This window comes from Symsagittifera roscoffensis, chromosome 5 (genome assembly GCF_963678635.1).
Source record: "Symsagittifera roscoffensis chromosome 5, txSymRosc1.1, whole genome shotgun sequence".
Taxonomy (NCBI): Eukaryota; Metazoa; Xenacoelomorpha; order Acoela; family Convolutidae; genus Symsagittifera; species Symsagittifera roscoffensis.
In genome coordinates, this window is record NC_087066.1 from 1,696,628 (window position 1) to 1,721,033 (window position 24,406).

General features: G+C 36.8%; 2 protein-coding genes across 5 annotated transcripts in view; one reads left to right on the plus strand and one right to left on the minus strand.

Moving 5' to 3' along the window:
- Positions 1-429: 429 nt before the first annotated feature.
- LOC134845908 (sarcoplasmic reticulum histidine-rich calcium-binding protein-like) lies at positions 430-3,209 on the plus strand. The gene is made up of 3 exons (XM_063863035.1): positions 430-717; positions 783-1,046; positions 2,714-3,209. Exons 1-3 carry the CDS (start codon positions 430-432, stop codon positions 3,095-3,097), a joined length of 936 nt encoding a protein of 311 aa, XP_063719105.1. The 3' UTR covers positions 3,098-3,209.
- A 2,190-nt stretch (positions 3,210-5,399) lies between these two features.
- The window catches only part of LOC134845660 (uncharacterized), a 36,883-nt gene continuing 17,876 nt past the window's right edge, over positions 5,400-24,406 (minus strand). For all 4 annotated transcript variants that reach the window (XM_063862682.1, XM_063862683.1, XM_063862685.1 and 1 more), the window contains 8 exons: positions 20,588-22,924; positions 10,088-10,205; positions 9,575-9,663; positions 7,779-7,877; positions 6,994-7,056; positions 6,764-6,917; positions 6,030-6,194; positions 5,400-5,820 (listed from right to left, as the gene is read on the minus strand). In XM_063862682.1, coding sequence (XP_063718752.1) covers positions 5,576-5,820; positions 6,030-6,194; positions 6,764-6,917; positions 6,994-7,056; positions 7,779-7,877; positions 9,575-9,663; positions 10,088-10,205; positions 20,588-20,695 — 1,041 coding nt within the window. In that variant the 5' untranslated portion in view covers positions 20,696-22,924 and the 3' untranslated portion in view covers positions 5,400-5,575. The remainder of the gene's footprint in view (positions 5,821-6,029; positions 6,195-6,763; positions 6,918-6,993; positions 7,057-7,778; positions 7,878-9,574; positions 9,664-10,087; positions 10,206-20,587; positions 22,925-24,406) is intronic.

Below are 24,406 nucleotides of genomic sequence, written 5' to 3' on the forward strand. Positions count from 1 at the left end.
TGTGTTAATTTGCAATGTATTGCTACGACTTTTGTGTATGTCCAAAACATTTAGAATGAACGTTTATCTCGTTGCGGTTCAGCAGTGAGCTGATTTTAAGTTATTCTTTCTAGAAATTGAATATTTCTATTGTCAGATGAAAAATATAGTTTCTATACAGAAAACAAAAATTTGGTTAGATTATACCTACATAAAAGTTCTATCAAGATAAGAAGCTTTCTGTGGGTACGGGAATTGTCTAAAAAACTGCTCAAGCCGCTCAGATCTTGTATAACAATTGGCTAGAATCCTCGACTCGGGAGCTCTATTTCGATTTACAAGATTAGGTACCGGACTGAATGACTATACATCTATATAATTACAATAGAAACTAAAATAGTAATCAAGTCATCGCGCAACACTTCAGTGCAGTTGATCAATGTTTCAGATATGACGCCTAGATGTGGGACGGCTGAGTGTGCTCTGAGGAGGGCAGACACTTCCAGCAGCAGACGTCCCCACACCCATCACCCCTATCCACACAGGAGAGTGGGAGGAGGAGGAGGGGGAGGGGGAGGAGTGCTGGTTACTGGATGTGCCAACAACAGTCTGTCCAAGAGTGAAGACTACATTCTAAGACAGGCCATCAGCAGTGCACTCAAAAACAGCGGGACAGGTAATGACTGCCTGCTACACTCGAGGTACTTGCTTCAAGTTTCGACTCTCTCGGCCAAAGAAGTTAGCTTGAAATCTAACCAAAAGAGACCTTGATTGTAGTCTGAGTTATGAGTGAGTGTGTGTAGGTGTTCGAGCACTGGTACATGATGCCGTCACACCTGAGGGAACAGCTGCACCACATGACCTCAGTGGGGGAGAACAACAGCAACAGCAGCACGGAGGGCCATGCGAGGGCCAAGGGGAAGGGGAGGGGGAGTGTGTTGAACAGCAGGGGGGTGGGTGGAGGGCGGGGAAACATCAGAGGGAACAGGGAGAGGGGAAGAAGTGACTGGGAGGGGGATGAGACTGAAGAGCAGCAGGATGAGGACATGAGGGTGTCCACTGCACAGGTAAACACACCACCTGACTTAGTTGGTAGTAATCACCAATCGAATAACCAAAATTTACTCAGAGAAAGAATGGGTAGGTGTTGGTTGCTTCAAATCTAAATCTAACTCGCTGTGTGAAAAATATACACCCATGCTTCTGTTTGATAGATCTGCACATAGAATTAAACAGGACTGCCCCGTAACTCTGAAAAACCCTGAATATTCCCATTACACCTTAATTATAGCTTGGGGCCGTTTTGGTTTTAAACATTTTGACAAATTACACTGTAGCGGATTTAGGGGGGGTTTCGCCCCCTTCCTCAGGAATTCGACCCCTTGCCGACCCAAAGGGTCCCCCTTTGTACTATTTTGAGATATCCATTTTTGGCTGACGGACCCTGATATTTTTCTATACTACTTTTGAGGGGGAAGCGCTCGCCGAAAAAAACGCAATTTTTGGTCAAAAAATTTCAAAAATTGCCTAAAAACAACCTTTTTGGCCTGCTTTTTCAAAAATTTGCCTGAAGCGCAGAAATTTGGCCAATACAGGGTCTTTGTACTGCTTTGGGAGAGCTCAGAAAATCAATTTGTTCGACTTAGAAAAAGATCAGTTTTCAAAAAATTTTCCCGTAGAAAGTGACGGAATTGGAGTGCCCGAGGTGGTTTTTTCCAGACAATCTTTGACATTTTAGCCAGTATTTCTCAATTTTATAATCGAGCAGACATTTTATAATATTTGGTACATCTCATATGTTGCGGTATGTTCCTTTTTAAAGAATGTTAGGCATATGTCGAGGAAACGCGGATGTCGAATTGTTTCCATATCCAAGTGTGGCTGCTGATTGTGCAGTGCGCATTGTTCCTCGTGTCTTAGGCATAAGTACAAATTGGATATCAGAGTCCTTTCCCTTTCTTCCCTTGATTTTCCTCCGACATTCCCCAATGCGCCGATTCGTGCAGCCATTAATGATGCTTCAAAGTAGTAGTCCGATGAGACCAGCCCATGCTTGGCCACTATTGCCCAGTGAATTCGTTGTTTCCAGTGTTCCCACAACAATTGTGGATCCACTTGATTCAGAGGCCAGAATTCTACTGTTCCCAAGGGGTTTTCCCTCTCCATCTGATGGCTGCGCCATAATAAGAGATAGTAAAACGGTAGTAATTAATTGAACTGTATTTCTGAACGTTAATTCCAGACACTAGTATAGAAGTCAGCGTAAACAAGACAGACTTTCAGATGAGCATGATTAAAAATGATAGCAACTAAAATGATTGACATCCAATAGGTAGCCCCTCACAGATGTATAGATCATGAAAATTTAGTTTTTTTTTCTTTAAAAATATTTCTGAAAGTTTATTCAGCGCGGTCATTGAAATAAAGACTCCACTAACTCAAAAACATATCAGCAAAACAATTGAAAAAAAATGGATTTTTTTTGATTTCTTAATGATTTTTTTGTGGTCTTTTGTTGTAAAAACAAAGACCCAATTTACCTAGTTTTCAGTGATTGACGAATATGCCTAAAATCAAGGACATTCTCAGAAGCTTTTATTACACCAGGCAGAAAAAAACTACACTAATTTGAAAAAAAAAACAATTTTTGTATGCTTCTCAACAATATGTTCGGAACACTCTGTGTTACCTGCACAGCAACCGGCTATCTTTGTTATCATTTCTTTTGTTGCAGTTTCAGCTGTTGGACTTTGCGGAGAAGCATGACCGGGAGCGGGTGGAGGTGACCCAGAAGAGACAGGGACTGGGCAAGACGGAGTTGCGGGTGGTGCAGAGGAAGAAGAACGGCCGGAGAGCTTTGCTGTCAGTCTACCTGCCCAACATAAACAAACAACAACAACAGCAGCAGCAGCAGAGTAGTAACAAACACAAAAAAGGAGAGGGAATCAGCCACAGAAGCCATAAGAATGATGACAGTGGCAATAATGATGAAGATGATGATGATGATGATGATCACAACTACTGCACTGCCGATCAAACCACTGAACAAGAATCACAGCCAGATAGTTCTTTTAAGTTCTCACCTCAATTCCCACTTCGCGAACAAAACTCAGCCTAAGCAGACTCCTCTTCATCATGATAACGACGTCGATACATGAATAAGCACATGTTTGTGACAAAGCACATGGTTGTGCAGCTTGGTTTGATACTTTGTTATATTTGTATATTTTTAAAAAGAAGAATATTCCTTGACTCTTTCAGTCATTTTTTGAAATTTCACTAATCGGGTCGAGATATTAGACTAAGTCTTCAAGCGACTGATCAGAAACGAACTGTTTTTTTTTGAGCGCCTCGGGGCAAATTAACTATTCCGCCGAGTTGAACGTATATGGATATGTTATGCTGAGACTAAGTTCGACCAAAAACTGAAAACTTTCAATCGAAGTGACCATTCAATAAAAATCACCAGACTTTCAATGTGTTCGAAACAAACTGGTCATTGGTGGATTGATTGTTTGGACTAAAAAAAAATGTCTCGACAGAGAATCGTTATTTTTCAAGTGTGATCGACACTTGGGACCTACTTAATTTCGTTCCAGAACGGTTCTGATTCAACCGGCTTCAAAAAGTGACATTATTCGATTGAAAAAAAAACAATGCCAAGTTATTCTTCGGAAAACAACTAACATCGCACAGAAAAGTATATCACTAAACATTTGAAAGATTTTGGGATTGAAAATGCCATAAAACAGCTTCAACAACGATTCAAAAGTAAGCTGTAAAAAATACTACCGTTCGCGAGATTAAATTTGATACTATGATGACATCCATTCATAGTTTCAACTGAAATTTTTAACTATTTTAAGCGTTGTATTGAGTTTACTGGCCTAACTATTTGCAGTTTTTCAGCTGAATTAGACAAATGCTTCAGCAAAATTGCTTTTTCAATTAAGTCATTATACTTTGTGCGACATATGGTACCATTAGAAGCAAGAGTTATGCTTTTCAGATAGCTAGTTTTGTCACATTTATCTTTTAGTTCAGCTTTTTTTTTCAAAATCTACCCCATGTCTCAGCTCACCAGACTAAATAGACAAAATAAATGTGGAATCGAAGTGTGCTATCTCCGCAGAAAATATGGTCGTGCACGTGATCTACTTTTAAACTCTAAAATTTTGCCAATCAAACTAATCATTAACCATCATAGCTTGACTAGAATATTTGAAGTGGCAAAAATTTTAAGACAACTGAAAACGGTAGGCAGTTTATCTATAACAGAGTACCTGTAAAACTAAAAGAACGCACAAAACAAATATGAGAGTAAGACAGAAGACAAGTAAGACAGTAATAAGTAAGTTTTTGAAAACAAATTGGGGAAAAAATCTGTAGCAAACAATAGTTGTAATATATGAAACAATTTAAATTGTAAAGCTGAGAAAAAGAAAATCTACACAAAAATTCAATTTTAACCCAAAATTTTTTTGATAGAAGTACACGAAAAAAATTAATAAATGATAAATCATTTAGATTTTTTCGAGATTCACTAATAAATAGTATTGTTTCCTTCATATTTATTTTTATATTTAAGGTGTATTTTTATATTTAAATGCCGGTGTGATTTTTAATTTATTATGATAAGTTCAATTTGTAACAGTATGCAGCATGTATGTTTAAACAAGTGATCAATTTGAATTTAATTGTTGTAAAAAAACTATTTTACAATTGGATCAGTATAAGTCAAATTTCTTTCTACTTTGAGCGTAAAACTAAGGCATAAAATTTGTTTCCATTTGATATTTCACTATAAAGCTAACTTCGATTCTTTTTCCGAATATAAGTGTTTCTCATTTATCTATATATGTTTTGTTCAATTGAAATTTCAAAGTTTTGACAACTTTATAGTTATCGTTTATTTCAGAGGTCAGTGATACCTCGCAATTTTACCCTTTCTATATTTTTCATTTTCATTAAATGGTTTTGTGTAGCACACAAAAAGTCGTATATAGAATACAGAAGATATAAACATTTATCATGTCGAGCGTTGGGCATAAACTAAATCCAAAGTCTTGACATTTAGCCGGGTATCTCAAATCATAGGCTGTGAATCTTCGAATCAGCGGGATTTCAGACGACACCTTTCAGTGCATTCGTGGCTCTAGGCAATAAAAACTTCCGATATCAACATTCCCGAGGAGTATTTCTGAGTGAGAAGGGTGAGACAATCTCAAAAAAGAAAACAAATGGTGACTATGGAACCAGCAGCACACGCGATTTAGCGCGTTTTCCTGGAGTCCGTAGATTCCCCACCACCAAAATAATATAGCTTCAAATCTACGAGCATGAAAGCTTGTTTACTGAATACGGTGTTAAATGAGCACATTTATGTTGAACCCTGTGTGACATAGTTCTGCACAGTAATGAAAGACCAAGGAATAGAAAAATAGAAAGAATCTATATTTTGCGAGAGAGCTAAATTATTCATTAACAAAAATTTAATTTGATAATTTTATTTCGGTTATACAGAACACAGAGGTTGGAAAAGATCTAGATTTGAGTTGTTGTTTGGATTGCTGTCTGACAGATTGATTGTTATATTTCACACAGCCGAGATGCCAGTTGGATCTTGTGCAGTGTTCATTCTGCACTCTGTCTGCATTGGCCTCTGCAGCTGTCGGCTAAGAGAGACTGAACTGGGAGGGGGTACAGGAGCAGCACGAACAGCAGGAACGCTGGGTTGACAAGGAATGGGATTAGAGTTTGCATGAGGAGGAGGAGGAGGAGGAGGGGGAGGCGCACTGGGCTCTATGGAGTAAGGTGGGGGTAAGGGAGTGACCGCTGGCTCTGAAACAGAAAAAGCTCTGACGGTTCTGCTGTTGATTCAATTAAATGAGGAGACTGATGCAATGGTGCATGCCACCAAAATTAAGATTTTTAACATTCTTTATCATCAAAAAAGGAATCAATAGTGTTCTTTTTAGCTGTGATTTTTTGAGACCTTGTCCTTAGTCTAGCATAATCTGAACACTAGTTTAGTTTGTGTTTCCTCTTACCGTAGGGGGGCAGTGGGGGTTGTAGGGCAGCAGGGGAGATGAGAGGGGGAGGATGCGAGGAGTGGTGCATGGTCACTGTAATAGCTGGCTGAGGGTGTGGATGGTGATGGTGTTGATTGTAGAGTACCGACTGGCTCATCCCATTCTGGCTAAACTGCACACCACCTGTAGAAACAAATAGACTTCAGATAACAAGGATAGCCGGCTGTAGCATGCAATTAAATTGCAGTAGAAGTAGATGGAAAGCTCATTGTCTCGCTCATCGTCCTCTCACAATCTCCTTTTGTAATCATGAAAATTAGTCTAGAAAATTTAAATATTTAGACCAACTTTTCTCGACACTGGAAAAACTTTTCGAAACTTTTCGTAAATTCCGGCTCACGGTTGAAAGCGCTTAAATACAATTTCACACTTGACCCCTGCTGCTTCTTCTGAGTTTGTCGAAATTTCCCTTTTTGTTCCGGGTGGTAATAGAGATTAAGAACATCTGAGACCTTATAAGCATATATTCTGCTTGGACGTATTTGATTGATTTGATGATACAAAATGAACAGTTGAAGCAATATGTAATGTGTCTTATGGCGGCAGTTGGTAGGGCCTAGGAGGTTTTCAAACCCAGCTCGTGTCACATCGAACAAGTGAGGAGTTGGAGAACATGTCAGAACCACATTCGGTAACGGCATCAGGCCGACTTCACACACTAGCTTGTATAGCTTGTAGCGTGTGGTGCTTACCATTGGGATAGTGTGTTTGAGAAGGATGAGGGGGAGGAGGGGGTGGGGAGAAGAGGAGTGGGGGGTTGTTGTTGTCGTGGTTGAAAGAAGCAGTCATGCTGCTCTTGCGTCTGTGTCTCTTCCTGTATCTCACCACCACCACCACACAGTACGCCTACAGAGACAGACACAATCCAACACTAATTTATACACTGAATAGGGGGGGGGATGAACAGAGGAACAGCACTCACCCACAGGAAGTAGAACCCGAACACCAGCACCAGAATGATCACACAGGCCGCCTTGCTCGTGACCTGCAAACACACACACACACTCACATAAATGTATGCATCCAGGTACTACCTAGTGATACTTTCTAATTTGAGCCAGTCAACTAACACATGCCAGTGGAAATAGCAGACCATTTATTGCAACTAATACTTGAACCCAATCTTGTAAATCAACTAATCAACAAAATCACAAAATCAAAATCCAGCATAAAACGAAAAAACGAGAAAATAACTAGTTTTACACAAAGCGAAGGGCAGCATAATAGAAAAATCATACAAGAAAAAATCAAAATATTTATTCTTTTGACTTGGAAAAAAGATGTGATCAAAAATAAGCGAGTTATAAGCTAAGAAGATGTTTCAGTTTGGGCATTCCTGTTAGTTGCAGTGGTTGGTGTGGCTTGCAGTGGTTGTAATCTTGATTAAATCCCGCTATTTAAACAATTGATGTTTTGCTGCAGAGTGCCAATACTCAGAGCAGCAGGATTTTGTTGGTGTGTTTTGTTTTGCGTATTCTATCTTCAGTCCTTTCAAATATGAATGTCTTACCAGCGTATTCTGAAGAGCACAAAAAGTGCATCAAAGTATAATTAAAACACATCAAATTTGTCAATAGTATTTCATCATTATCATTAAAAAGTGGCTGAATGATGCTAGGTTTGTGTGTGAGGTTAGCATAGTTGGTAGTGTCTAGTAACTGTAATGTTAACTGTGTCATATATTATTGTGTGTGTGTCCTCACTTACCGGCCACACTATGATGATGAAGATGGTGGAGGAGAGGAGGTTGAAGAGGATGGACACCACACTCACACAGATCCAGGGCACCAGGTACTCCGCCCGCCTCTACACAACACAACACAAACATCATGTACACTCACACTAGTCAGTTACTAAGTGAAACAGGCCAAAAGTCTCAATATAGAGGCACAGTAGCGGTTTTTTGGGGCGGGATATGTGGGAGTTTTTGCATTCGACCCTTCACCAACCAAAGGCCACCTGAGGTATAGTTTTACGGGATAATATTTCGATCAACGGACCTTGAAATTTTTCTAAAGACGCATTCGGTGCCGTTATATGAGCTCATCTTGAAAGGGAAAGCGCGCGCCAAAACAAAACAGTTGACCTCTGCAAATAAGAATTGCTTGTCATACATTTCATTATATGAGTGCAAGGAAAACTCAAAAGACATTTTCATGCAACTTCTGGGAGGATTTGACCAAAAAATTGAGTCCCCCTCCCCACAAAAGTATTATGCATTAATGCCGAACGTGCCTTCAAAAGTAGTAAGGGTTGATCAACTACAACGGAGTGTCGTGCAATAGTACCAAAGGGGGACTCTCTGAGCAGTGGAGGGTTGAAATTTCTGAAAAAGAGACGTCCGCCTACGCTGCTGTGCAAAATTATATATTTTCTGTCTATAACGTAGTCTTGAATCAGATTTTACACTTATTCGCCAAAAGTTACAATGATTCTTTTGTGGGCATTCAGAATCTTTTAGTGTATTTATATGCTAAGATAAACTCAAATCTGGCAGAATACGGGCAAATTTTTCAACCACTGAATTTTTTCAAAGTAAACGCTTTCTGCCGTATGCAAAAAATTTACGTTTTTTTTTCATAATCTGATATGAATTGCAATACGTTACATCGCAATTCAATAAGTGGAGTTTACCTGAGTGATTGCCATACGTAATTTATGAGGATGACTTTCGTTGTTTTGGATATTTGTTAAATGGAAAAAAAAATGGCGAACAAACATTACCATAGAATGAAAAAAGCCTCAACGTCCCAAATTAAACTTTGCTGCACCCGCAAAATAATAATCAATCTCCTAATTTTTCCCTCTTTATCGATCTCATCAAAATATAACTTAGCTGAAATCAGTAACAGAAAAGAAGAATAGGAAAAACGTTAAAACAAAAGAAAAAATGCAAAAGTTCTCCCTTTTTTTCTCTCAGGTGCGTCTATACAAGTATGCTTTCACTTGTGCTGCTCTAAAGATTCCTTCTCTCTGTTGGGGCTCAGGTGTATTGGCCCTCGAGTATGAAATTGGAAAAGGAGGTCTGATCCCATTAGCCCCCCTTAGGGGGAAAGAAAGAAAGCGGGAAGGGAGTGGGAGAGGGAAATTGGAATGTGTTTTGACGTAGGCAGAGAGAGTAATGAGTTTTGAGGATGAGTTGCGGTTCAATTAGTTTCGAGGGCGAATGGGATTGAGAGTGTGGGATGGTAATACAATCGCAGCCAGATTTAATCAGCTGCGTAATACAGCTTCTCCCAAACAGATTATGAATTGAGGCCACATCGAATGAACTGTTTATCTCCACTGTCGAAAATAGAAAGATAAAAGTTCGTTAAAGGGGGTGGTGCTACCTTGACTTGCGTTGCTTTAGGTAGTGGGAGGGGAGGGGGTGATTTTTTGTCGGTCGTCTTAGACTAGACTACACTAGTGGAGTTGGACGACTAATATCTTAACAAGTGTAATTTTGGAGTGGGTGAGGAAGAGGGGGGAGGGGGAGGTGGGAGTGTTGTCTTGTGATGTACCTTCTTCATGCCCCAGAGGAGGGCGACAGATGCGAATGCAGTTGAGAGGGACAGCAGCAGAGACACTATGATGGCACACCTCGCATACTCTAAACACACACAATACACAATACACATTACAATACAATCATAGTGTACACATATACTCCACTCACTCACTCGCCCTATAGAACATACACTCCTGACAGCAGCAGCAGAAGAACAGAACAGAACAGAACAGAACAGAACAGAACAGAAGGAACTCTGTTACCATCCAGTTATTTCGTATTTTATTCAACTTAGTAGTTCAAGGCCATAGACACCTTTAGAACTCACTCTACACTTTTAGTGAAGGTCGCGGGAGGCACTTGCGCGGTTTTTGAGCGGTTTTTTTTAGATAAACCGTTCAAAAACCGCTCAAACCGCTCAAATCTTGCTTCAAATTAGGTGAAAAATCTCGACTCGGGTAGCAAAAAACAACAGTCTCTCTCCCTTTACTGTGCGTGTGTGTGTGACCACTGTAACTATACTCACTGATGATGCCGTCTATCTGCTCCTGGCGGTTCGTCTGCAGTCGGAAGTTGTCCAGCATCTGTTCCTGACTGAGAGCCAGATTGTGAGAAAGGGTCACTGTCGTCACCACAGAGAACATCTCAAACACACACAACGACACACATTACAAATTATAATTAACAACCACTACGACAAGCAACTGTTTATAACTTATCTGATACTATAGAACTGCTTCCAGTTCGTACCAACATGCACCATGTTAACTGCAGCATAACATGCCTGTTTTTCGGAACCTTGCGCCATTTTGATGGATATTCAAAATAGGGTTTGAGCAAAATGACATTTGTATTGAAGAAATATTAGAGCTAGTGGCGTGCGCAGAAAATTTTCCAAGGGCGTGCCTTTTCTTAGATCGACCGATTTGATTTTCCGAGCTCTCCGAAAACACTATAAGGAACCTATTTTCTAAAACAAATTCAGCACTGCATGCAAAATTTTGAAAAAACAGGCCAAAAGTGACGTTTTGATATTTTTTAGAAAAAAAATCACCAAAAAGTTGCAAAATATTTTTCTCAAATTTTTCATGCAAAATTTACCAATAGTGTACAGCACGAATTTCGGACAAAAAATTCCAAACAAAGAGATTTTTTAGGCCAATAATTCTTATTTCAACAAATTTGGCAGTTAAAAATTGTTTCGGGGATCAACTACTAATTTCACCTTGATGAGTCATGTCATATACGTTCCCACACTCAGTAAAAAGAGAAAAAAATAGATTATAATAGATTTTTATTGTCAGTTTCCATAAATTTCAAAAAGAATTGATTATAATCGAATAAAAATGGATTATATTGTTACTATTTTTCGAAACAATGAGAATCCTTATAACCGATTACAATCGATTATAATCGATTAGTTTATGAACGTTTTTTTTTCTCAATTTTTATTGAACTATAATCCATTATAATGGATTATTACAATCCATTATTATTCAACAAACTTCATCGCTTCATTTTGTTTTAGTTTTGTCTTGTTTTGTGTGCTTTTCAGTTGGTTACCGAGCTAAAAGAAACTGTAATTTTGTATTTATAGTCATCAGCGGATGGAGGAAGAGGGTGTCAGGGGGCCAACGTCCCCCCTCAGGGACTTGACCTGCTGCCGACCCAAAAGATCTCAACTGATCCAACCCAAAAGATCCTTCCCCCACCATTTTGAGATCACCCCACTATTTTGAAATCCACCCACTATTTTGAGATCCCCCACTATTTTGAGGTATCCCCACTATTTTGAGATATTCATTTTTGGCTTACTGAATCTAAAATTTTTACGGCGCCTAATATATATTGTTTTTGAGAGGGGTGCGCGCCGCACAAAATGCAATTTTTTGGTCATATTTTTCAAAAAAAAGCCTAAAAATGCATTTTTGGCCTGTTTTTTTTTGTTCAAAATTATGCCTAGGGCGCATACAGTTTGACCACAACAGGGTCTTTTTATTGCCTTAGGAGAGCTCGGCATCAATCTAGTCAACATTTATAGGGTTTAGGAGAACCCCCTCGCGAAAATACTAGATCCGCCCTTGGCTTAGTGATTCTTACTTTTTACTGAACTTTACTGTGTTCTCATGCAGAATAGCCTGATCATAATCCATTATGATTGATTTTTCTTGTGAAATAATCTTTCGACGGAAGAAGGGATTATAATCTGTTCTAGTAGATTATAATTGATTATAAGAGATTATAAGAAACTTTCGGAAAAGTTATAATCAATTATATTTGATTATAATTTAATAAAATAATACCGGAAAACTTATTATTGTAATGGATTTTAAATCATTTGAACATCATTGTAATGGATTTTGAATCATTTGAGTGCGGGTTGGATGTTATGAGTGAGCTGATATAAATTTGGTCAGCAACTACTGACTAATTGTAAATTAATGATCAGCTCGTGGAGGACGATTTATATTTACATATGAAGTTTTTGGTTTTGTACATTGCAATGGGAAAAAATTATATTCTGTTTGAGAGCAAATTATAATAAATTTATAGAAAAGTTTTCAAATTTCTTTAAAAAAAACTATCTTCTTGTAATACTCTTAACGCAAAATTTTTTTTGAAGTCGTAAGTTTCTCATGAAATCTAGATATTTTAATCTTCTCTTCGTTGTAATTCGAGCTTAAATTGATAATTTCAACGTTGAGGGAACAAATTTAGAAGATTTGCTTTTAATTCAATGCCCATTTTTAGGGAATTGTTTTAGAAACTTTGCTTTTAATTCAATGCCCCTTTTTAGGAATTTTTATAAAAAACTTTGCTTATAATTCAATGCACAATTTTAAGGAACTTATTTTAGAAACTTTGCTTTTAATTCAATGCAAAAATTTGAAGAAAGTTTTTTGAAACTTTGCCTTTAATTCATTGTCCATTTTTAAGGAACTTTTAAATAAACTTTGATTTTTTTTCAATGCCCATTTCTAGATAACTTTTTAAGAAACTTTGCTTTTGATTCAATTCACAATTTTAGGGAACTTTTTAAGAAACGTTGCTTTTAATTCAATGCACAATTTTAGGGAAATCCTATACAAGATTTGCATTTAATTTAATGCACAAATTTAGGGAACATTTTAGAAACTTTGCTTTTAATTCAATGCCCATTTTTAGGGAAATTTTTTAGAAACTTTGTTTTTATTTGAATGCCCATTTCTAGATAACTTTTTAAGAAACTTTGCTTTTGATTCAATTCACAATTTTAAGGAACTTTTTTAGAAACGTTGCTTTTAATTCAATGCACAATTTTAGGGAAATCCTATACAAGATTTGCATTTAATTTAATGCACAAATATAGAGAAAATTTTAGAAACTTTGCTTTTAATTCAATGTCCATTTTTAGGGAAATTTTTTTAGAAACTTTGCTTTTAATTCAATGCCCATTTTTAGATAAATTTTTTAGAAACTTTGTTTTTAATTCAATGCCCATTTTTAGATAAATTTTGTAGAAACTTTGTTTTTAATTCAGTGCACAATTTTAGGGAACTTTTATAGAAAATTTGCTTTTAATTCAATGCCCATTTTTAGGGAAATTGTTTAGAAACATTGCTTTTAATTCATTGTCCATTTTTAGATAAATTTTTTAGAAACTTTGTTTTTAATTCAGTGCACAATTTTAGGGAACTTTTTAAGAAACGTTGCTTTTAATTCAATGCACAATTTTAGGGAAATCCTATACAAGATTTGCATTTAATTTAATGCACAAATATAGGGAAAATTTTAGAAACTTTGCTTTTAATTCATTGTCCATTTTTAGGGAACTTTTTAATAAACTTTGATTTTATTTCAATGCACATTTCTAGATAACTTTTTAAGAAACTTTGCTTTTGATTCAATTCACAATTTAAGGGAACTTTACTAAAAAATTTGCTTTTAATTCAATGCACAATTTTAGGGAGATTTTTTAGAAACTTTGCTTTTAATTCATTGTCCATTTTTAAGGAACTTTTAAATAAACTTTGATTTTTTTTCAATGCCCATTTCTAGATAACTTTTTAAGAAACTTTGCTTTTGATTCAATTCACAATTTTAGGGAAGTTTTTAAGAAACGTTGCTTTTAATTCAATGCACAATTTTAGGGAAATCCTATACAAGATTTGCATTTAATTTAATGCACAAATATAGGGAAAATTTTAGAAACTTTGCTTTTAATTCAATGCCCATTTTTAGGGAAATTTTTTTAGAAACTTTGCTTTTAATTCAATGCCCATTTTCAGATAAATTTATTAGAAACTTTGTTTTTAATTCAATGCCCATTTTTAGATAAATTTTTTAGAAACTTTGTTTTTAATTCAGTGCACAATTTTAGGGAACTTTTATAGAAAATTTGCTTTTAATTCAATGCCCATTTTTAGGGAAATTGTTTAGAAACATTGCTTTTAATTCATTGTCCATTTTTAGATAAATTTTTTAGAAACTTTGTTTTTAATTCAGTGCACAGTGTCAGGGAACTTTTATAGATAATTTGCTTTTAATTCAATGCCCATTTTTAGGGAAATTATTTAGAAACATTGCTTTTAATTCATTGTCCATTTTTAGGGAACTTTTTAATAAACTTTGATTTTATTTCAATGCACATTTCTAGATAACTTTTAAAGAAACTTTGCTTTTGATTCAATTCACAATTTAAGGGAACTTTACTAGAAAATTTGCTTTTAATTCAATGCACAATTTTAGGGAGATTTTTTAGAAACTTTGCTTTTAACTCATTGTCCATTTTTAGGGAACTTTTTAATAAACTTTGATTTTATTCCAATGCCCATTTCTAGATAACTTTTTAAGAAACTTTGCTTTTGATTCAATTCACAATTTTAGGGAACTTTTTAAGAAACGTTGTTTTAATTCAATGCACAATTATAGGTAAATCCTTTAGAAGTTTTGCATTTAATTTAATGCACAAATTTAGGGAACATTTTAGAAACTTTGCTTTTAATTCAATGCCCATTTTTAGGGAAATTATTTAGAAACTTTGCTTTTAATTCAATGCCCATTTTTAGGGAAATTTTTTAGAAACTTTGTTTTTATTTGAATGCCCATTTCTAGATAACTTTTTAAGAAACTTTGCTTTTGATTCAATTCACAATTTTAAGGAACTTTTTTAGAAACTTTGCTTTTAATTCAATGCACAATTTTAGGAAAACTCTTTAGAAATTTTTCTTTTAATTCAATGCACAATTTTGGGGAAATTTTTTAGAAACTTTGCTTTTAATTCAATGCACAATTTTAGGGATTTTTTTTAGAAAATTTGCTTTTAATTCAATGCACATTTTTAGGGAATTTTTTAAGAAACTTTGCATTTAATTCAATGCACACTTTTATGCAACTTTTTTGGAAACTTTGCTTTTAGATCAATGCACAATTTTAGGGAGTTTTTTTAGAAACTTTGCTTTTAATTCAATTCATAATTTTAGGCAACTTTTTTAGAAACTTTGCTTTTAATTCAATGCACAATTTTAGGCAACTTTTTTAGAAACTTTGCTTTTAATTCAATGCAAACCTTGTCGTGCTATAGATACTTCATATGCATATGCAGTTTTTGTAACTGTTTTAGCTGCTGCTATAGAATTACAATTAGAAAGAAAACACTTTGCTTTACATTGAACTCTTGGTCAGAAACTAGAGCATAATTTTAAAAACCATCTGACGAAGCCTTTCAGAGATGCCAATGCTTTGATTCCGAGAGTAAAGCGATGTTTTGCTTCTTGCTGGATAACTTTTCGTAATGTTGAGATTGATTGAAGACCGCCAATTGTGTAATCAGGGATAATTGACGCGCCATTAGGCCAGTTGTCAAAAAACGAGAAAGCAGAACTTTTACTGGCTCAAAAATTAGTCACAAGCCTTAAAAGCAGTCACAAGCCTCCAAGCTTCAACCTGTTTGAGCAGTCTTGTTGACTTGACGTACAAAATATTCGTCCGAAGAAACAGAAAAGACAACAGCCCGGGTTGACCTCCATACACCAAAAATGTTTATCATACAATTCCATACATCAAGTGTGTGGAAAAATGCTTGTCATACAATTTTCATACAATTTCGAAAAATGGTTGAAAAGAGATGTTCACTAAATTTTGATTCTAATGAAACATGTGATAAAAAACCGAGGTTTTGGTTTTTGAAAAAAATGCTTATCATTCAATTCCCATTTATGGAAATTGTATGACTGGCATTTTTTTGGTGGCAACAAAGTAATTTTGAAAATTTGCCCCAAAAAATTTTTGTTTTTTTTTTCAATCGCAAAACCAATTTTGTACGCAAACGGACATTTTCAACAAAAAAAAATTGCAGGCAAAATTTAATTTTTTGTGTGCATAACGTAGTCCTGGATACGATAATGTTGGCTCTTTTTGCTTTCCACTTGAAATTTTTTTTCCAAAAACCTTAAAACTCCTATTTTTTTGTATGGCGTGTTTATGTATGCCTTGATAAATGTCTGATAATTTAAAAATTCAAAACATTGAAAATATCATGGTTGGAAAAAGTTTTTTTTATTACATGATTTTTAAAAGTTTTGGTGCTTTGAGTAACCAAGGTCTTTGTCACTTGTGTTGGGTTGCAAACACAAGCGAATATTTTTCAGAAACTAAATTTAGAAAGAAAACATCAAAATTTTTGGTTTATGGAAAAAGGCTTATCATAGAGTTTTCATACAATTTTCTGTACGTATGCAATTGTATGAAATTGTATGACAAGAAGTTTCTCATATGTGAAAATTGTATGATAAGAAGATAAGAAGTTTTGGTCAACCCGGGAGAGTGTCTGATTGGAGATTAGAAGCCATGTAACTTCAATCACTCGGCAACCAAACACCTAGGACTTGAACATGTTCATAATTGTACGACTAAAAGCAGCGCATGGCATCAAAACAATCAGTTGCATTTTTTTCGTAATTGATGTTAAAACGTGGGCTGAAAACACTAAAAGAATCGGTATCATTTGTTCGTAGAAAGTTTCCAGTCCACAAAATGATTCGCAGTTATCTTTCGATCCGTTTTTCTCAATTATCCAATTATGGGGCTGATACCGAATAGCTGAAATCGAACCAACTGTCATCTATGTCGTTTCGCGTTTGATTTTGTTTCAATGGTCGTGAATTGATTTCGTTGGATCGGCGCGTTGACTACAAGTGTAAACTTTTTCGTTTTGCTCTCTTGTTATTCAGTAGACGAACAACTTGTCCTGGAAGTTGTTTAACCAGTATTACTATGAGACTTGTTTCAGTTAAAGGTTGCTAAAATGACTGAAACTAGAAAGGTTGGAATTCAAAAGCTAAACGAAACCTTGCGTCTAAGAAATGTTCATGTTGAAACCAGGTTTCTCCCCAAAAGACGGATAATATTGAGCTCTGATAAGATCAAGAGAGTGACATATGCTGTTTTGGGATCATCGCTAGTTTATGGGATTTTTCTGCCAGATTCAGTGACAGTTTCGTGCCCTGGTGGAAAATTGTATGATAAGAAGATAAGAAGTTTTGGTCAACCCGGGAGAGTGTCTGATTGGAGATTAGAAGCCATGTAACTTCAATCACTCGGCAACCAAACACCTAGGACTTGAACATGTTCATAATTGTACGACTAAAAGCAGCGCATGGCATCAAAACAATCAGTTGCATTTTTTTCGTAATTGATGTTAAAACGTGGGCTGAAAACACTAAAAGAATCGGTATCATTTGTTCGTAGAAAGTTTCCAGTCCACAAAATGATTCGCAGTTATCTTTCGATCCGTTTTTCTCAATTATCCAATTATGGGGCTGATACCGAATAGCTGAAATCGAACCAACTGTCATCTATGTCGTTTCGCGTTTGATTTTGTTTCAATGGTCGTGAATTGATTTCGTTGGATCGGCGCGTTGACTACAAGTGTAAACTTTTTCGTTTTGCTCTCTTGTTATTCAGTAGACGAACAACTTGTCCTGGAAGTTGTTTAACCAGTATTACTATGAGACTTGTTTCAGTTAAAGGTTGCTAAAATGACTGAAACTAGAAAGGTTGGAATTCAAAAGCTAAACGAAACCTTGCGTCTAAGAAATGTTCATGTTGAAACCAGGTTTCTCCCCAAAAGACGGATAATATTGAGCTCTGATAAGATCAAGAGAGTGACATATGCTGTTTTGGGATCATCGCTAGTTTATGGGATTTTTCTGCCAGATTCAGTGACAGTTTCGTGCCCTGGTGGAACTCTCTCAACCCTTTGTAGCGATCAGGTTCTCAATGATATGAAAAACTTGGATGTACAAACAGTGCTCATAATGGGAGGAACAAACAACCTGTTTGACCGTTCAGGGCGCCAGTCATTGGGAGCGACTGAAGTAGCCGAGGAGATGGAGAGTGCTATTTTTAGACTCCTTGACTGCAATTTCGAAGTTGGCGTCATGTCACTTATTAGCCGGGAAGGTGAACGCTCTCTTATCAGGAGAGTGAATAAATGCTACAGAAATCTAACGGCATGGTATAAAATCCCGCTCTTTAAAACTGTAAAGTTCAGCTATCGGAGGCATGTTTGCGCAGATGGACTTCACCCCACAGCAAATGGCGTGCGCGAACTTGCTAAGGACTTTTATGACGCCTTCAGAAGCATAGAAAATCCAATGGCTGTGAAACGAAGGCAAAGAAGGCGACGACGATGAAACGCCCAGCTCATTTTAGAGCGGGTCCGATTTTTAACCATCTTCAAAGAACATTTTCTGTTTAAATCCCAGCTCATTTTAGAGTGGGTACGGCTATTGACAGAAACGAACTCATCTTTAGCAGAGCGACTGATTATTTATACGACAAAACTGGTTTTTAATTAAACTCAAACACCTTTGAATTCAAGAAATTGGTGTCGAAATAACATATGTGATGATGATGATGATGGAAAGTTATCATAGTTTTAACTTTTTTGCGCTTCTGAGTCATAATTTGGTTTAATTTGGTGTTAGACGTCTGAGAGGATAATTTTTCCAAAAAAGATAGCTACGTGCAAAGTGAAGCTAAGTCTACTTGTTGTGAAATGAAGAATTTTGGTCAATTAGCTAGCCCTTGAGGTGATCTTTTTTGTTGTCAAAAAGGCTCAAGTGCTCAAGTGACTGAGTTTCCACTGCTGGACGACTGTTGATCTGTTGTTTACTCCTCCGGGCTATACTGCCTCAAGCACTCCCTGTTTGAAGTTGACTTGTAGCTCAGCTTTTAATGTCTCTCGCATCGGTAATAAAATTGATAGAACCTGTCGCGCATACTTGGTAGGCAATAGACCAGATCTGAGGAGTCTGATATCTTTGTTTGATCATACAATTTCTGTAGACTCGACCATTCCATGCAAATCACAAAGCACCGAGAGTTTTTTTTCGTATATGCTCCAAGAGTCCACCGTATGTTTCTAGTGTTGGCGCCATTCCATTTAGTAGATTTTCTGAGTTATACCGAGAAGCTCAATTAAATCACTGTTGTTTCAGCACCTGAATTAACTTACTATTTCTACCTCTCTGCCATCTTTTTGTCCTATGTGGCAGCCCAGAGGATGAGTGTTTCTACTGCTACCTGTGCGGTTGGTGGCTGGCAGAATTCGACACGTTGTTGCAAAGTGTCCTTTTTTACCACGTGAACCACGTTTGTGACCCGTTGAAAAACAAGACATTTATCAGCCCTCAATATGTCACTAATAATCCGTGATTTTAAGGTTCCATTCGCAATTTTTCTTTAATTCCGTATCAATTCGTCCTCCCAACAGTTTTTTATTATTTTGAAAACCTAAGGTATATGGAAGCTGTGCGAAGTCTCCCATGAGAGTATAGTCTGTTTTTGATATTGAACTTCCATAAGAGTTTGGAACGCTATACAACAAATACACCTTCGTAGCACTGTTAACAATACACTGTTAACAATCCCAAGAGCACGTCTGCCGAATAAAACTGCTCAGTTCTATAACTTCAAGACTGAGAAGGAGCCTCGACTTTTGAAGAGCTGCACGTTTTGTTATGCCTGGGACCATGTCGTTTTTCCTTTGGAAAGAATTTAACAAGTTCATTGTGTTCTCAGTTTTTGAAAAATCTCAAAAAGAGTTTGATTGATCGTTGCATTTGGTCTGGCCTTGACGGCAATTAAAATTGTCTTTTTAAAATTGTTTTCAGCATGAAAATCCACCTAAACCATGGTATAACATAAGAGTTAAATATTTACTGTTTTTCATGTTCCCCCCTTCCCGGCAATTCTTACCCATATCGCATTCGTTATATATAGCATCAATTTCTTTGACGAGGGTTGGCTATTATCTCGAGATTTGATCGTGATTCAATATTTGGTGAAACTAGAACCGAAAAAGGGAGAAAAGAAAAAGCTTGGATTCATAAGATAAACGATTGAAATAAGATAACCGGTTGCTGTGCGTTCCGACAATGAGTTCCGACTATTTAAAAATTGAAAAAACGTGCCATTAGTAGTAACATGAGAGGAAAGACAAATAATAGAACTTATTGGAAATTATATATCATTTTTGACTCCTGTTGTCATCGAAAATTTAATCACAAAAGCAAACAAAAAAAAAAAAAATTCAAAAAACTTGAAACTGTTTTCTAATTTTTGGCAGATTTTTTTTCGAGTTTTTTTTTTGGAATCCTTTTTTATTGTTCGACTAGGAAGCGCTACATGAGGCTTCGAAAAATAGTTTTCCCGGAGAAAAAGCTATCGAAAAAGTTACCGGCAGGAATAACCGACTTTCAAACCGCACCACTTTCAAAAGCAAAAATTTCAACATTGAGTAGATTTTTTGATTTTCTTTAAACCTTCGTTTGAACTTCGACATGAATGGTTTTTGAACAATATGTTTTTACTCTGCGCAATTTTTTATGGTTGCGCGAAAAAAAAAGTAAGACAAAACCTAGAAACAGTGGTCGGAACAAAAAAAGTTTTTTAAAATAAACAGAACTAATATGTAGTCGGAACATTCCGTGATGCACAGCAATTAGGTACTATATTGTATAAGTAGATTTATTAAACTAACGAGGATTCCGATGCCGATGATGACTACTCCGTCTCTGGTTCTGCAGCAGCAACACTTGGAGGGCGGAGCAGCAGACACTCTGGCTACGCCACTGCTGCCAGGGGACATGTTGGCAGTCAGTAATAAGCTGTTATAATTGGTGATAAAAACACTTTCGAATTAAGTCAGCCGAGAAAATGGAGTCAATTTAGAGAAACCACCGAGAGGCCAAAACCAAGTAGTGAGCGAAGAAACTGTGACAGATCTGTCGGATTAGCTGAGTTGTAGAGACTATCGAAATGGAGAGGAAATTCCTGTCAGGGATATTAAAATACAGTCAGTGCCAATAATGTGGGGCTGGGCGGGGGACTTCAGTGGTCAAATAGATGCATTCCACCGTTTGATATCTGAAGTGGGGGTCTATGACTGATCCCAATTTATGACTTGAGGAGAGATAGAGATCGTGTAAATTGTAAAATAGTTTATATAATGGCGGTATTAGTCGAATCTGAAGTTGTGTTATTGTTAGTGGTTGAAACATTAAACATATCGATCAAAACAACAACCAAGATTAGATTTGACAAATTGGAGTGAAAATGGAAGAACACGCAGGTATGTTGTAGCTGGTCTAATGTTCAGAGAATTGTGGAAAACACTTGTTCTTTGCCTTCGCTTCTGAATTATAGTCCAGATCTGAGTTACAGCCAGTAGATTCACAATCACAAATGGTATAAGAGAGTATGCAGTTGAACAATGTGTCGTAAAAGTGGCACAGGGGGGCCGTAAAACAAGACTAAGCAACAAGAGAGACTCCGACTATAGTGCGGATGTACAGGAGTGAGAAGAAAAGGGAAAATCAATTTTGAAATCCCTAAAATGGAGTCATTTGCCTTTAAAACGAAGCTTTCAAGTCATAAAATCAGATCGAAAAAGAAGAGAAGAAAAAGGGAATAGTTTGTGAAGGAATGAAATGGAAGTGTATTGAGGGTAGGGGGACTAAATGGGCTCAGATGTTAATTAAAGAGAGAGATAGAGAGAGGGAGAGATGGATAAATGGGCACAACTGGGAAATGGGCTAAATGAGAAAGTAAGCAAACAGCGGATGTACTATTCTGGGGGCAAACATGAAACTCATTTTTCAATTGAAGTGTGCCGAGATTGGATTGAGAGAGAGAGAGAGAGAGTTTGAAGGCACAACAATTTGAGATGTTGTGCAGCTGGGGTCACAACTAGGTCACTGCATTACTTAAGGAGGACATACAAGGAAGGGGAATTAATAAAGGAAGAAGTCACAGAGAATTGGAAGGAGGGGTGGATTAATGGATAGAGTTTGATCAGATCAGGGGCTGGAACAGAGAATGTAAGAGTGATTTCTGTCGCTGCTCTTTATGACTGATTTGGGCTGAAAGAGTGCGGCTGCATCATCTCTGTGTATGCGATCAACTTCAGAAGTAAAGGCAAGTTGGTTGGTATGATGGATTGAGGAAGTTGTGGGGGGATGATATTTGAGGGAGAGAAAGGGAGAGAGAGAGAGAGAGGGAAGATTTGGCGGAGGAAGTAAGTTGTTCAAATGGTTCTTCTCCTCTCCTGTCCTCCTCTCTCAGGGGGGTAGTTTAGAGGAGTGGTTGGGTATATGCACCACTCTCTCTCACACACACACTGCAGGTCCCCTTTCTTCTCCCCTAATGTGCTCTTCCCTGCTTGTGTCTCAACTGTTCTTTCCCTTTCCTTTCCCTTTTCTCTCCTCTCCTCTCCTCTATTATTCACTTGTCCTGTCCTGTCCCGTGTTGTGCTGTGGGGCTTTGTTGTGCAGTGCAGCAGGGGAGTTGTAAGGTGTCTGCCTCCCCACAGAGGGCGAATCAAGTTAGGAAATAAGTTGTAATATTGTTGGCACCCTACCCTGCTCACTTCACAACAACAGTTGCAATAGTTGCCCTCAATCTTCTCCAATCTTCTCCTTGTTGTTATCCCTCATTGTTCTTTTGGGGAAATACAGGAGTGCAAACAATTAGTAAATGTTGAGTATGATTGGGTGGGGTCCATATGCAGTGTAGCTAACACCAACTTCGGTAACATCAGGATTCAGTTTCAATAGACAGCCATCCTTGTTCTCGACTATCCAATTCCACAGTATAACTTCACAAATGGGCAAATATCTCCTATCAAGTGTGTAGAACCAATGAGGAAATATATGCAGATGCAGTGTGTTAATATTTTCAATGGGAGTTGATGGTAATGAAGGAATAAATGGAAGAAGAGTCGTTGTTCCACACTAATTGCTTCTTTTTAGGTTTCACATCCTGTTCTGTTCAGAGTTGAATTGTGTTACGTGTAATGTGTTTGTTGGTCGATTGCAAACTGAAACAAGAATGGAATGAGTGAAACTATGGCATGCTGATGATGATGAGGATGGTGACAATTGGAGTGGAGTACTCCTTGTCTCTTAGTCCTTCGTTTCAATTCCTCCCTCCTTCCATCTCTCTATTTTTGCCAATCTGCCCTTCTAACTATCTTATCTATCTCTATATATGTATATGCATCTGCCGGTGCCAATGAACAAAACACATTCCTCTTTTTGAAGGGTTTGTCATTTGTTTGTTACAAAGGTATGGTATGTTTGTGTTGTGTTGTGTGGTGTGTGTTCAGTATAGTGATGTGTCGAGTACTGATTGCTAATGGCTTCAACAGCCCCTTCATTTTCATTAGCTCATTTTTAAATTTATCCACACTGAATCACATTTCCTCTGCAGTGGCATGGAATGTATTTGCGCTGTTTTCTGATTGTTTCCTCAGTTTTATCTCGCTTTCCTTTTTCTCTCTCTCTCTCTCTCACGCACACACACTCTATTTCTAGTCTCGATTATAGATTATTTCAGTTCTCGATATACAAGTTGTTTTAGAATACATTTTTTAAAAATCACTTTTAATTTCACCGATAGTTCATCCATTGAAGCCATTCTTTTACCAACAGGCAAAAAATTTTGCCAAATTCTGAGATGATAGATTGATTACTATGGATTCTTTGTCGTTCCGACTTTCGAAGAAAATAACGAAACATTTGTGCTCCGGGTGGTTTTTTCTCCAGACAAGTTTTGACTTTTCAACAAACCATTTTTTGCCAAATTTCTAAAATACCATTCGAAAGGTATTGCTGCCCTGATCTTCAAGCTAAAAAACGATTTTACCTGTGATCACTTTTCGTAAAGTTATGGGGGTATAGAAATTGCCAATTTGGGACAATTAACTTGCGATATATTTCGTGCTATCAACGAGTAAGCTGAGATTTAATCCGTATTAAAAATCGTTCCGAATTGGATTGAAGCCTGCTCTTTGGTCTATTTATTAGTTTGCTGAATGCAAAGTATATCATTTTGTACTTTACATAGCGTGTGAGGAGATGAACCCAAAACTAAACTCTTAAAGTGGTAATGTGTTTGGTTCGAGATAAAGCAAACATAAATAGTTTTTTTTTCATCAATTGATGCTTCACATGTGCATATACACAAACCAAACGAATGGAACGAAAATTTTATAGTTTTCAATTTGGGTCCAATTATCTCAAATCAAATTATATCTTGAAAGTTCTGGTTAAAGACCAAGCAAGTTTTGTCCTCTAATTTTTTTTTCTGAAATTAAACCAATTGAGCAATTGAGAAAGACATTTTCTGTTTTGTCAAATTTTCCCGTTAAATACAGACTTTAGTAGGTCAAAAGGCAGCAAAACTGCGAAAAATGTCTAACCAAGGAATTGTATCAATAATATTCGGCAAACAATAACAAAACATAGCTTCAATAGGACAACTAGTGGTGACATGAGGGACAATTGTGACAAAGAGATTT

Excerpts from the sequence above, each read along its gene's own strand:
- LOC134845908 (XM_063863035.1), top strand. The coding sequence starts at position 430 with ATGACGCCTAGATGTGGGACGGCTGAGTGTGCTCTGAGGAGGGCAGAC. Across the intron at positions 718-782 it reads CGACTCTCTCGGCCAAAGAA|GTGTTCGAGCACTGGTACAT; the intron begins GTTAGCTTGAAA and ends GAGTGTGTGTAG. Across the intron at positions 1,047-2,713 it reads TGAGGGTGTCCACTGCACAG|TTTCAGCTGTTGGACTTTGC; the intron begins GTAAACACACCA and ends CTTTTGTTGCAG.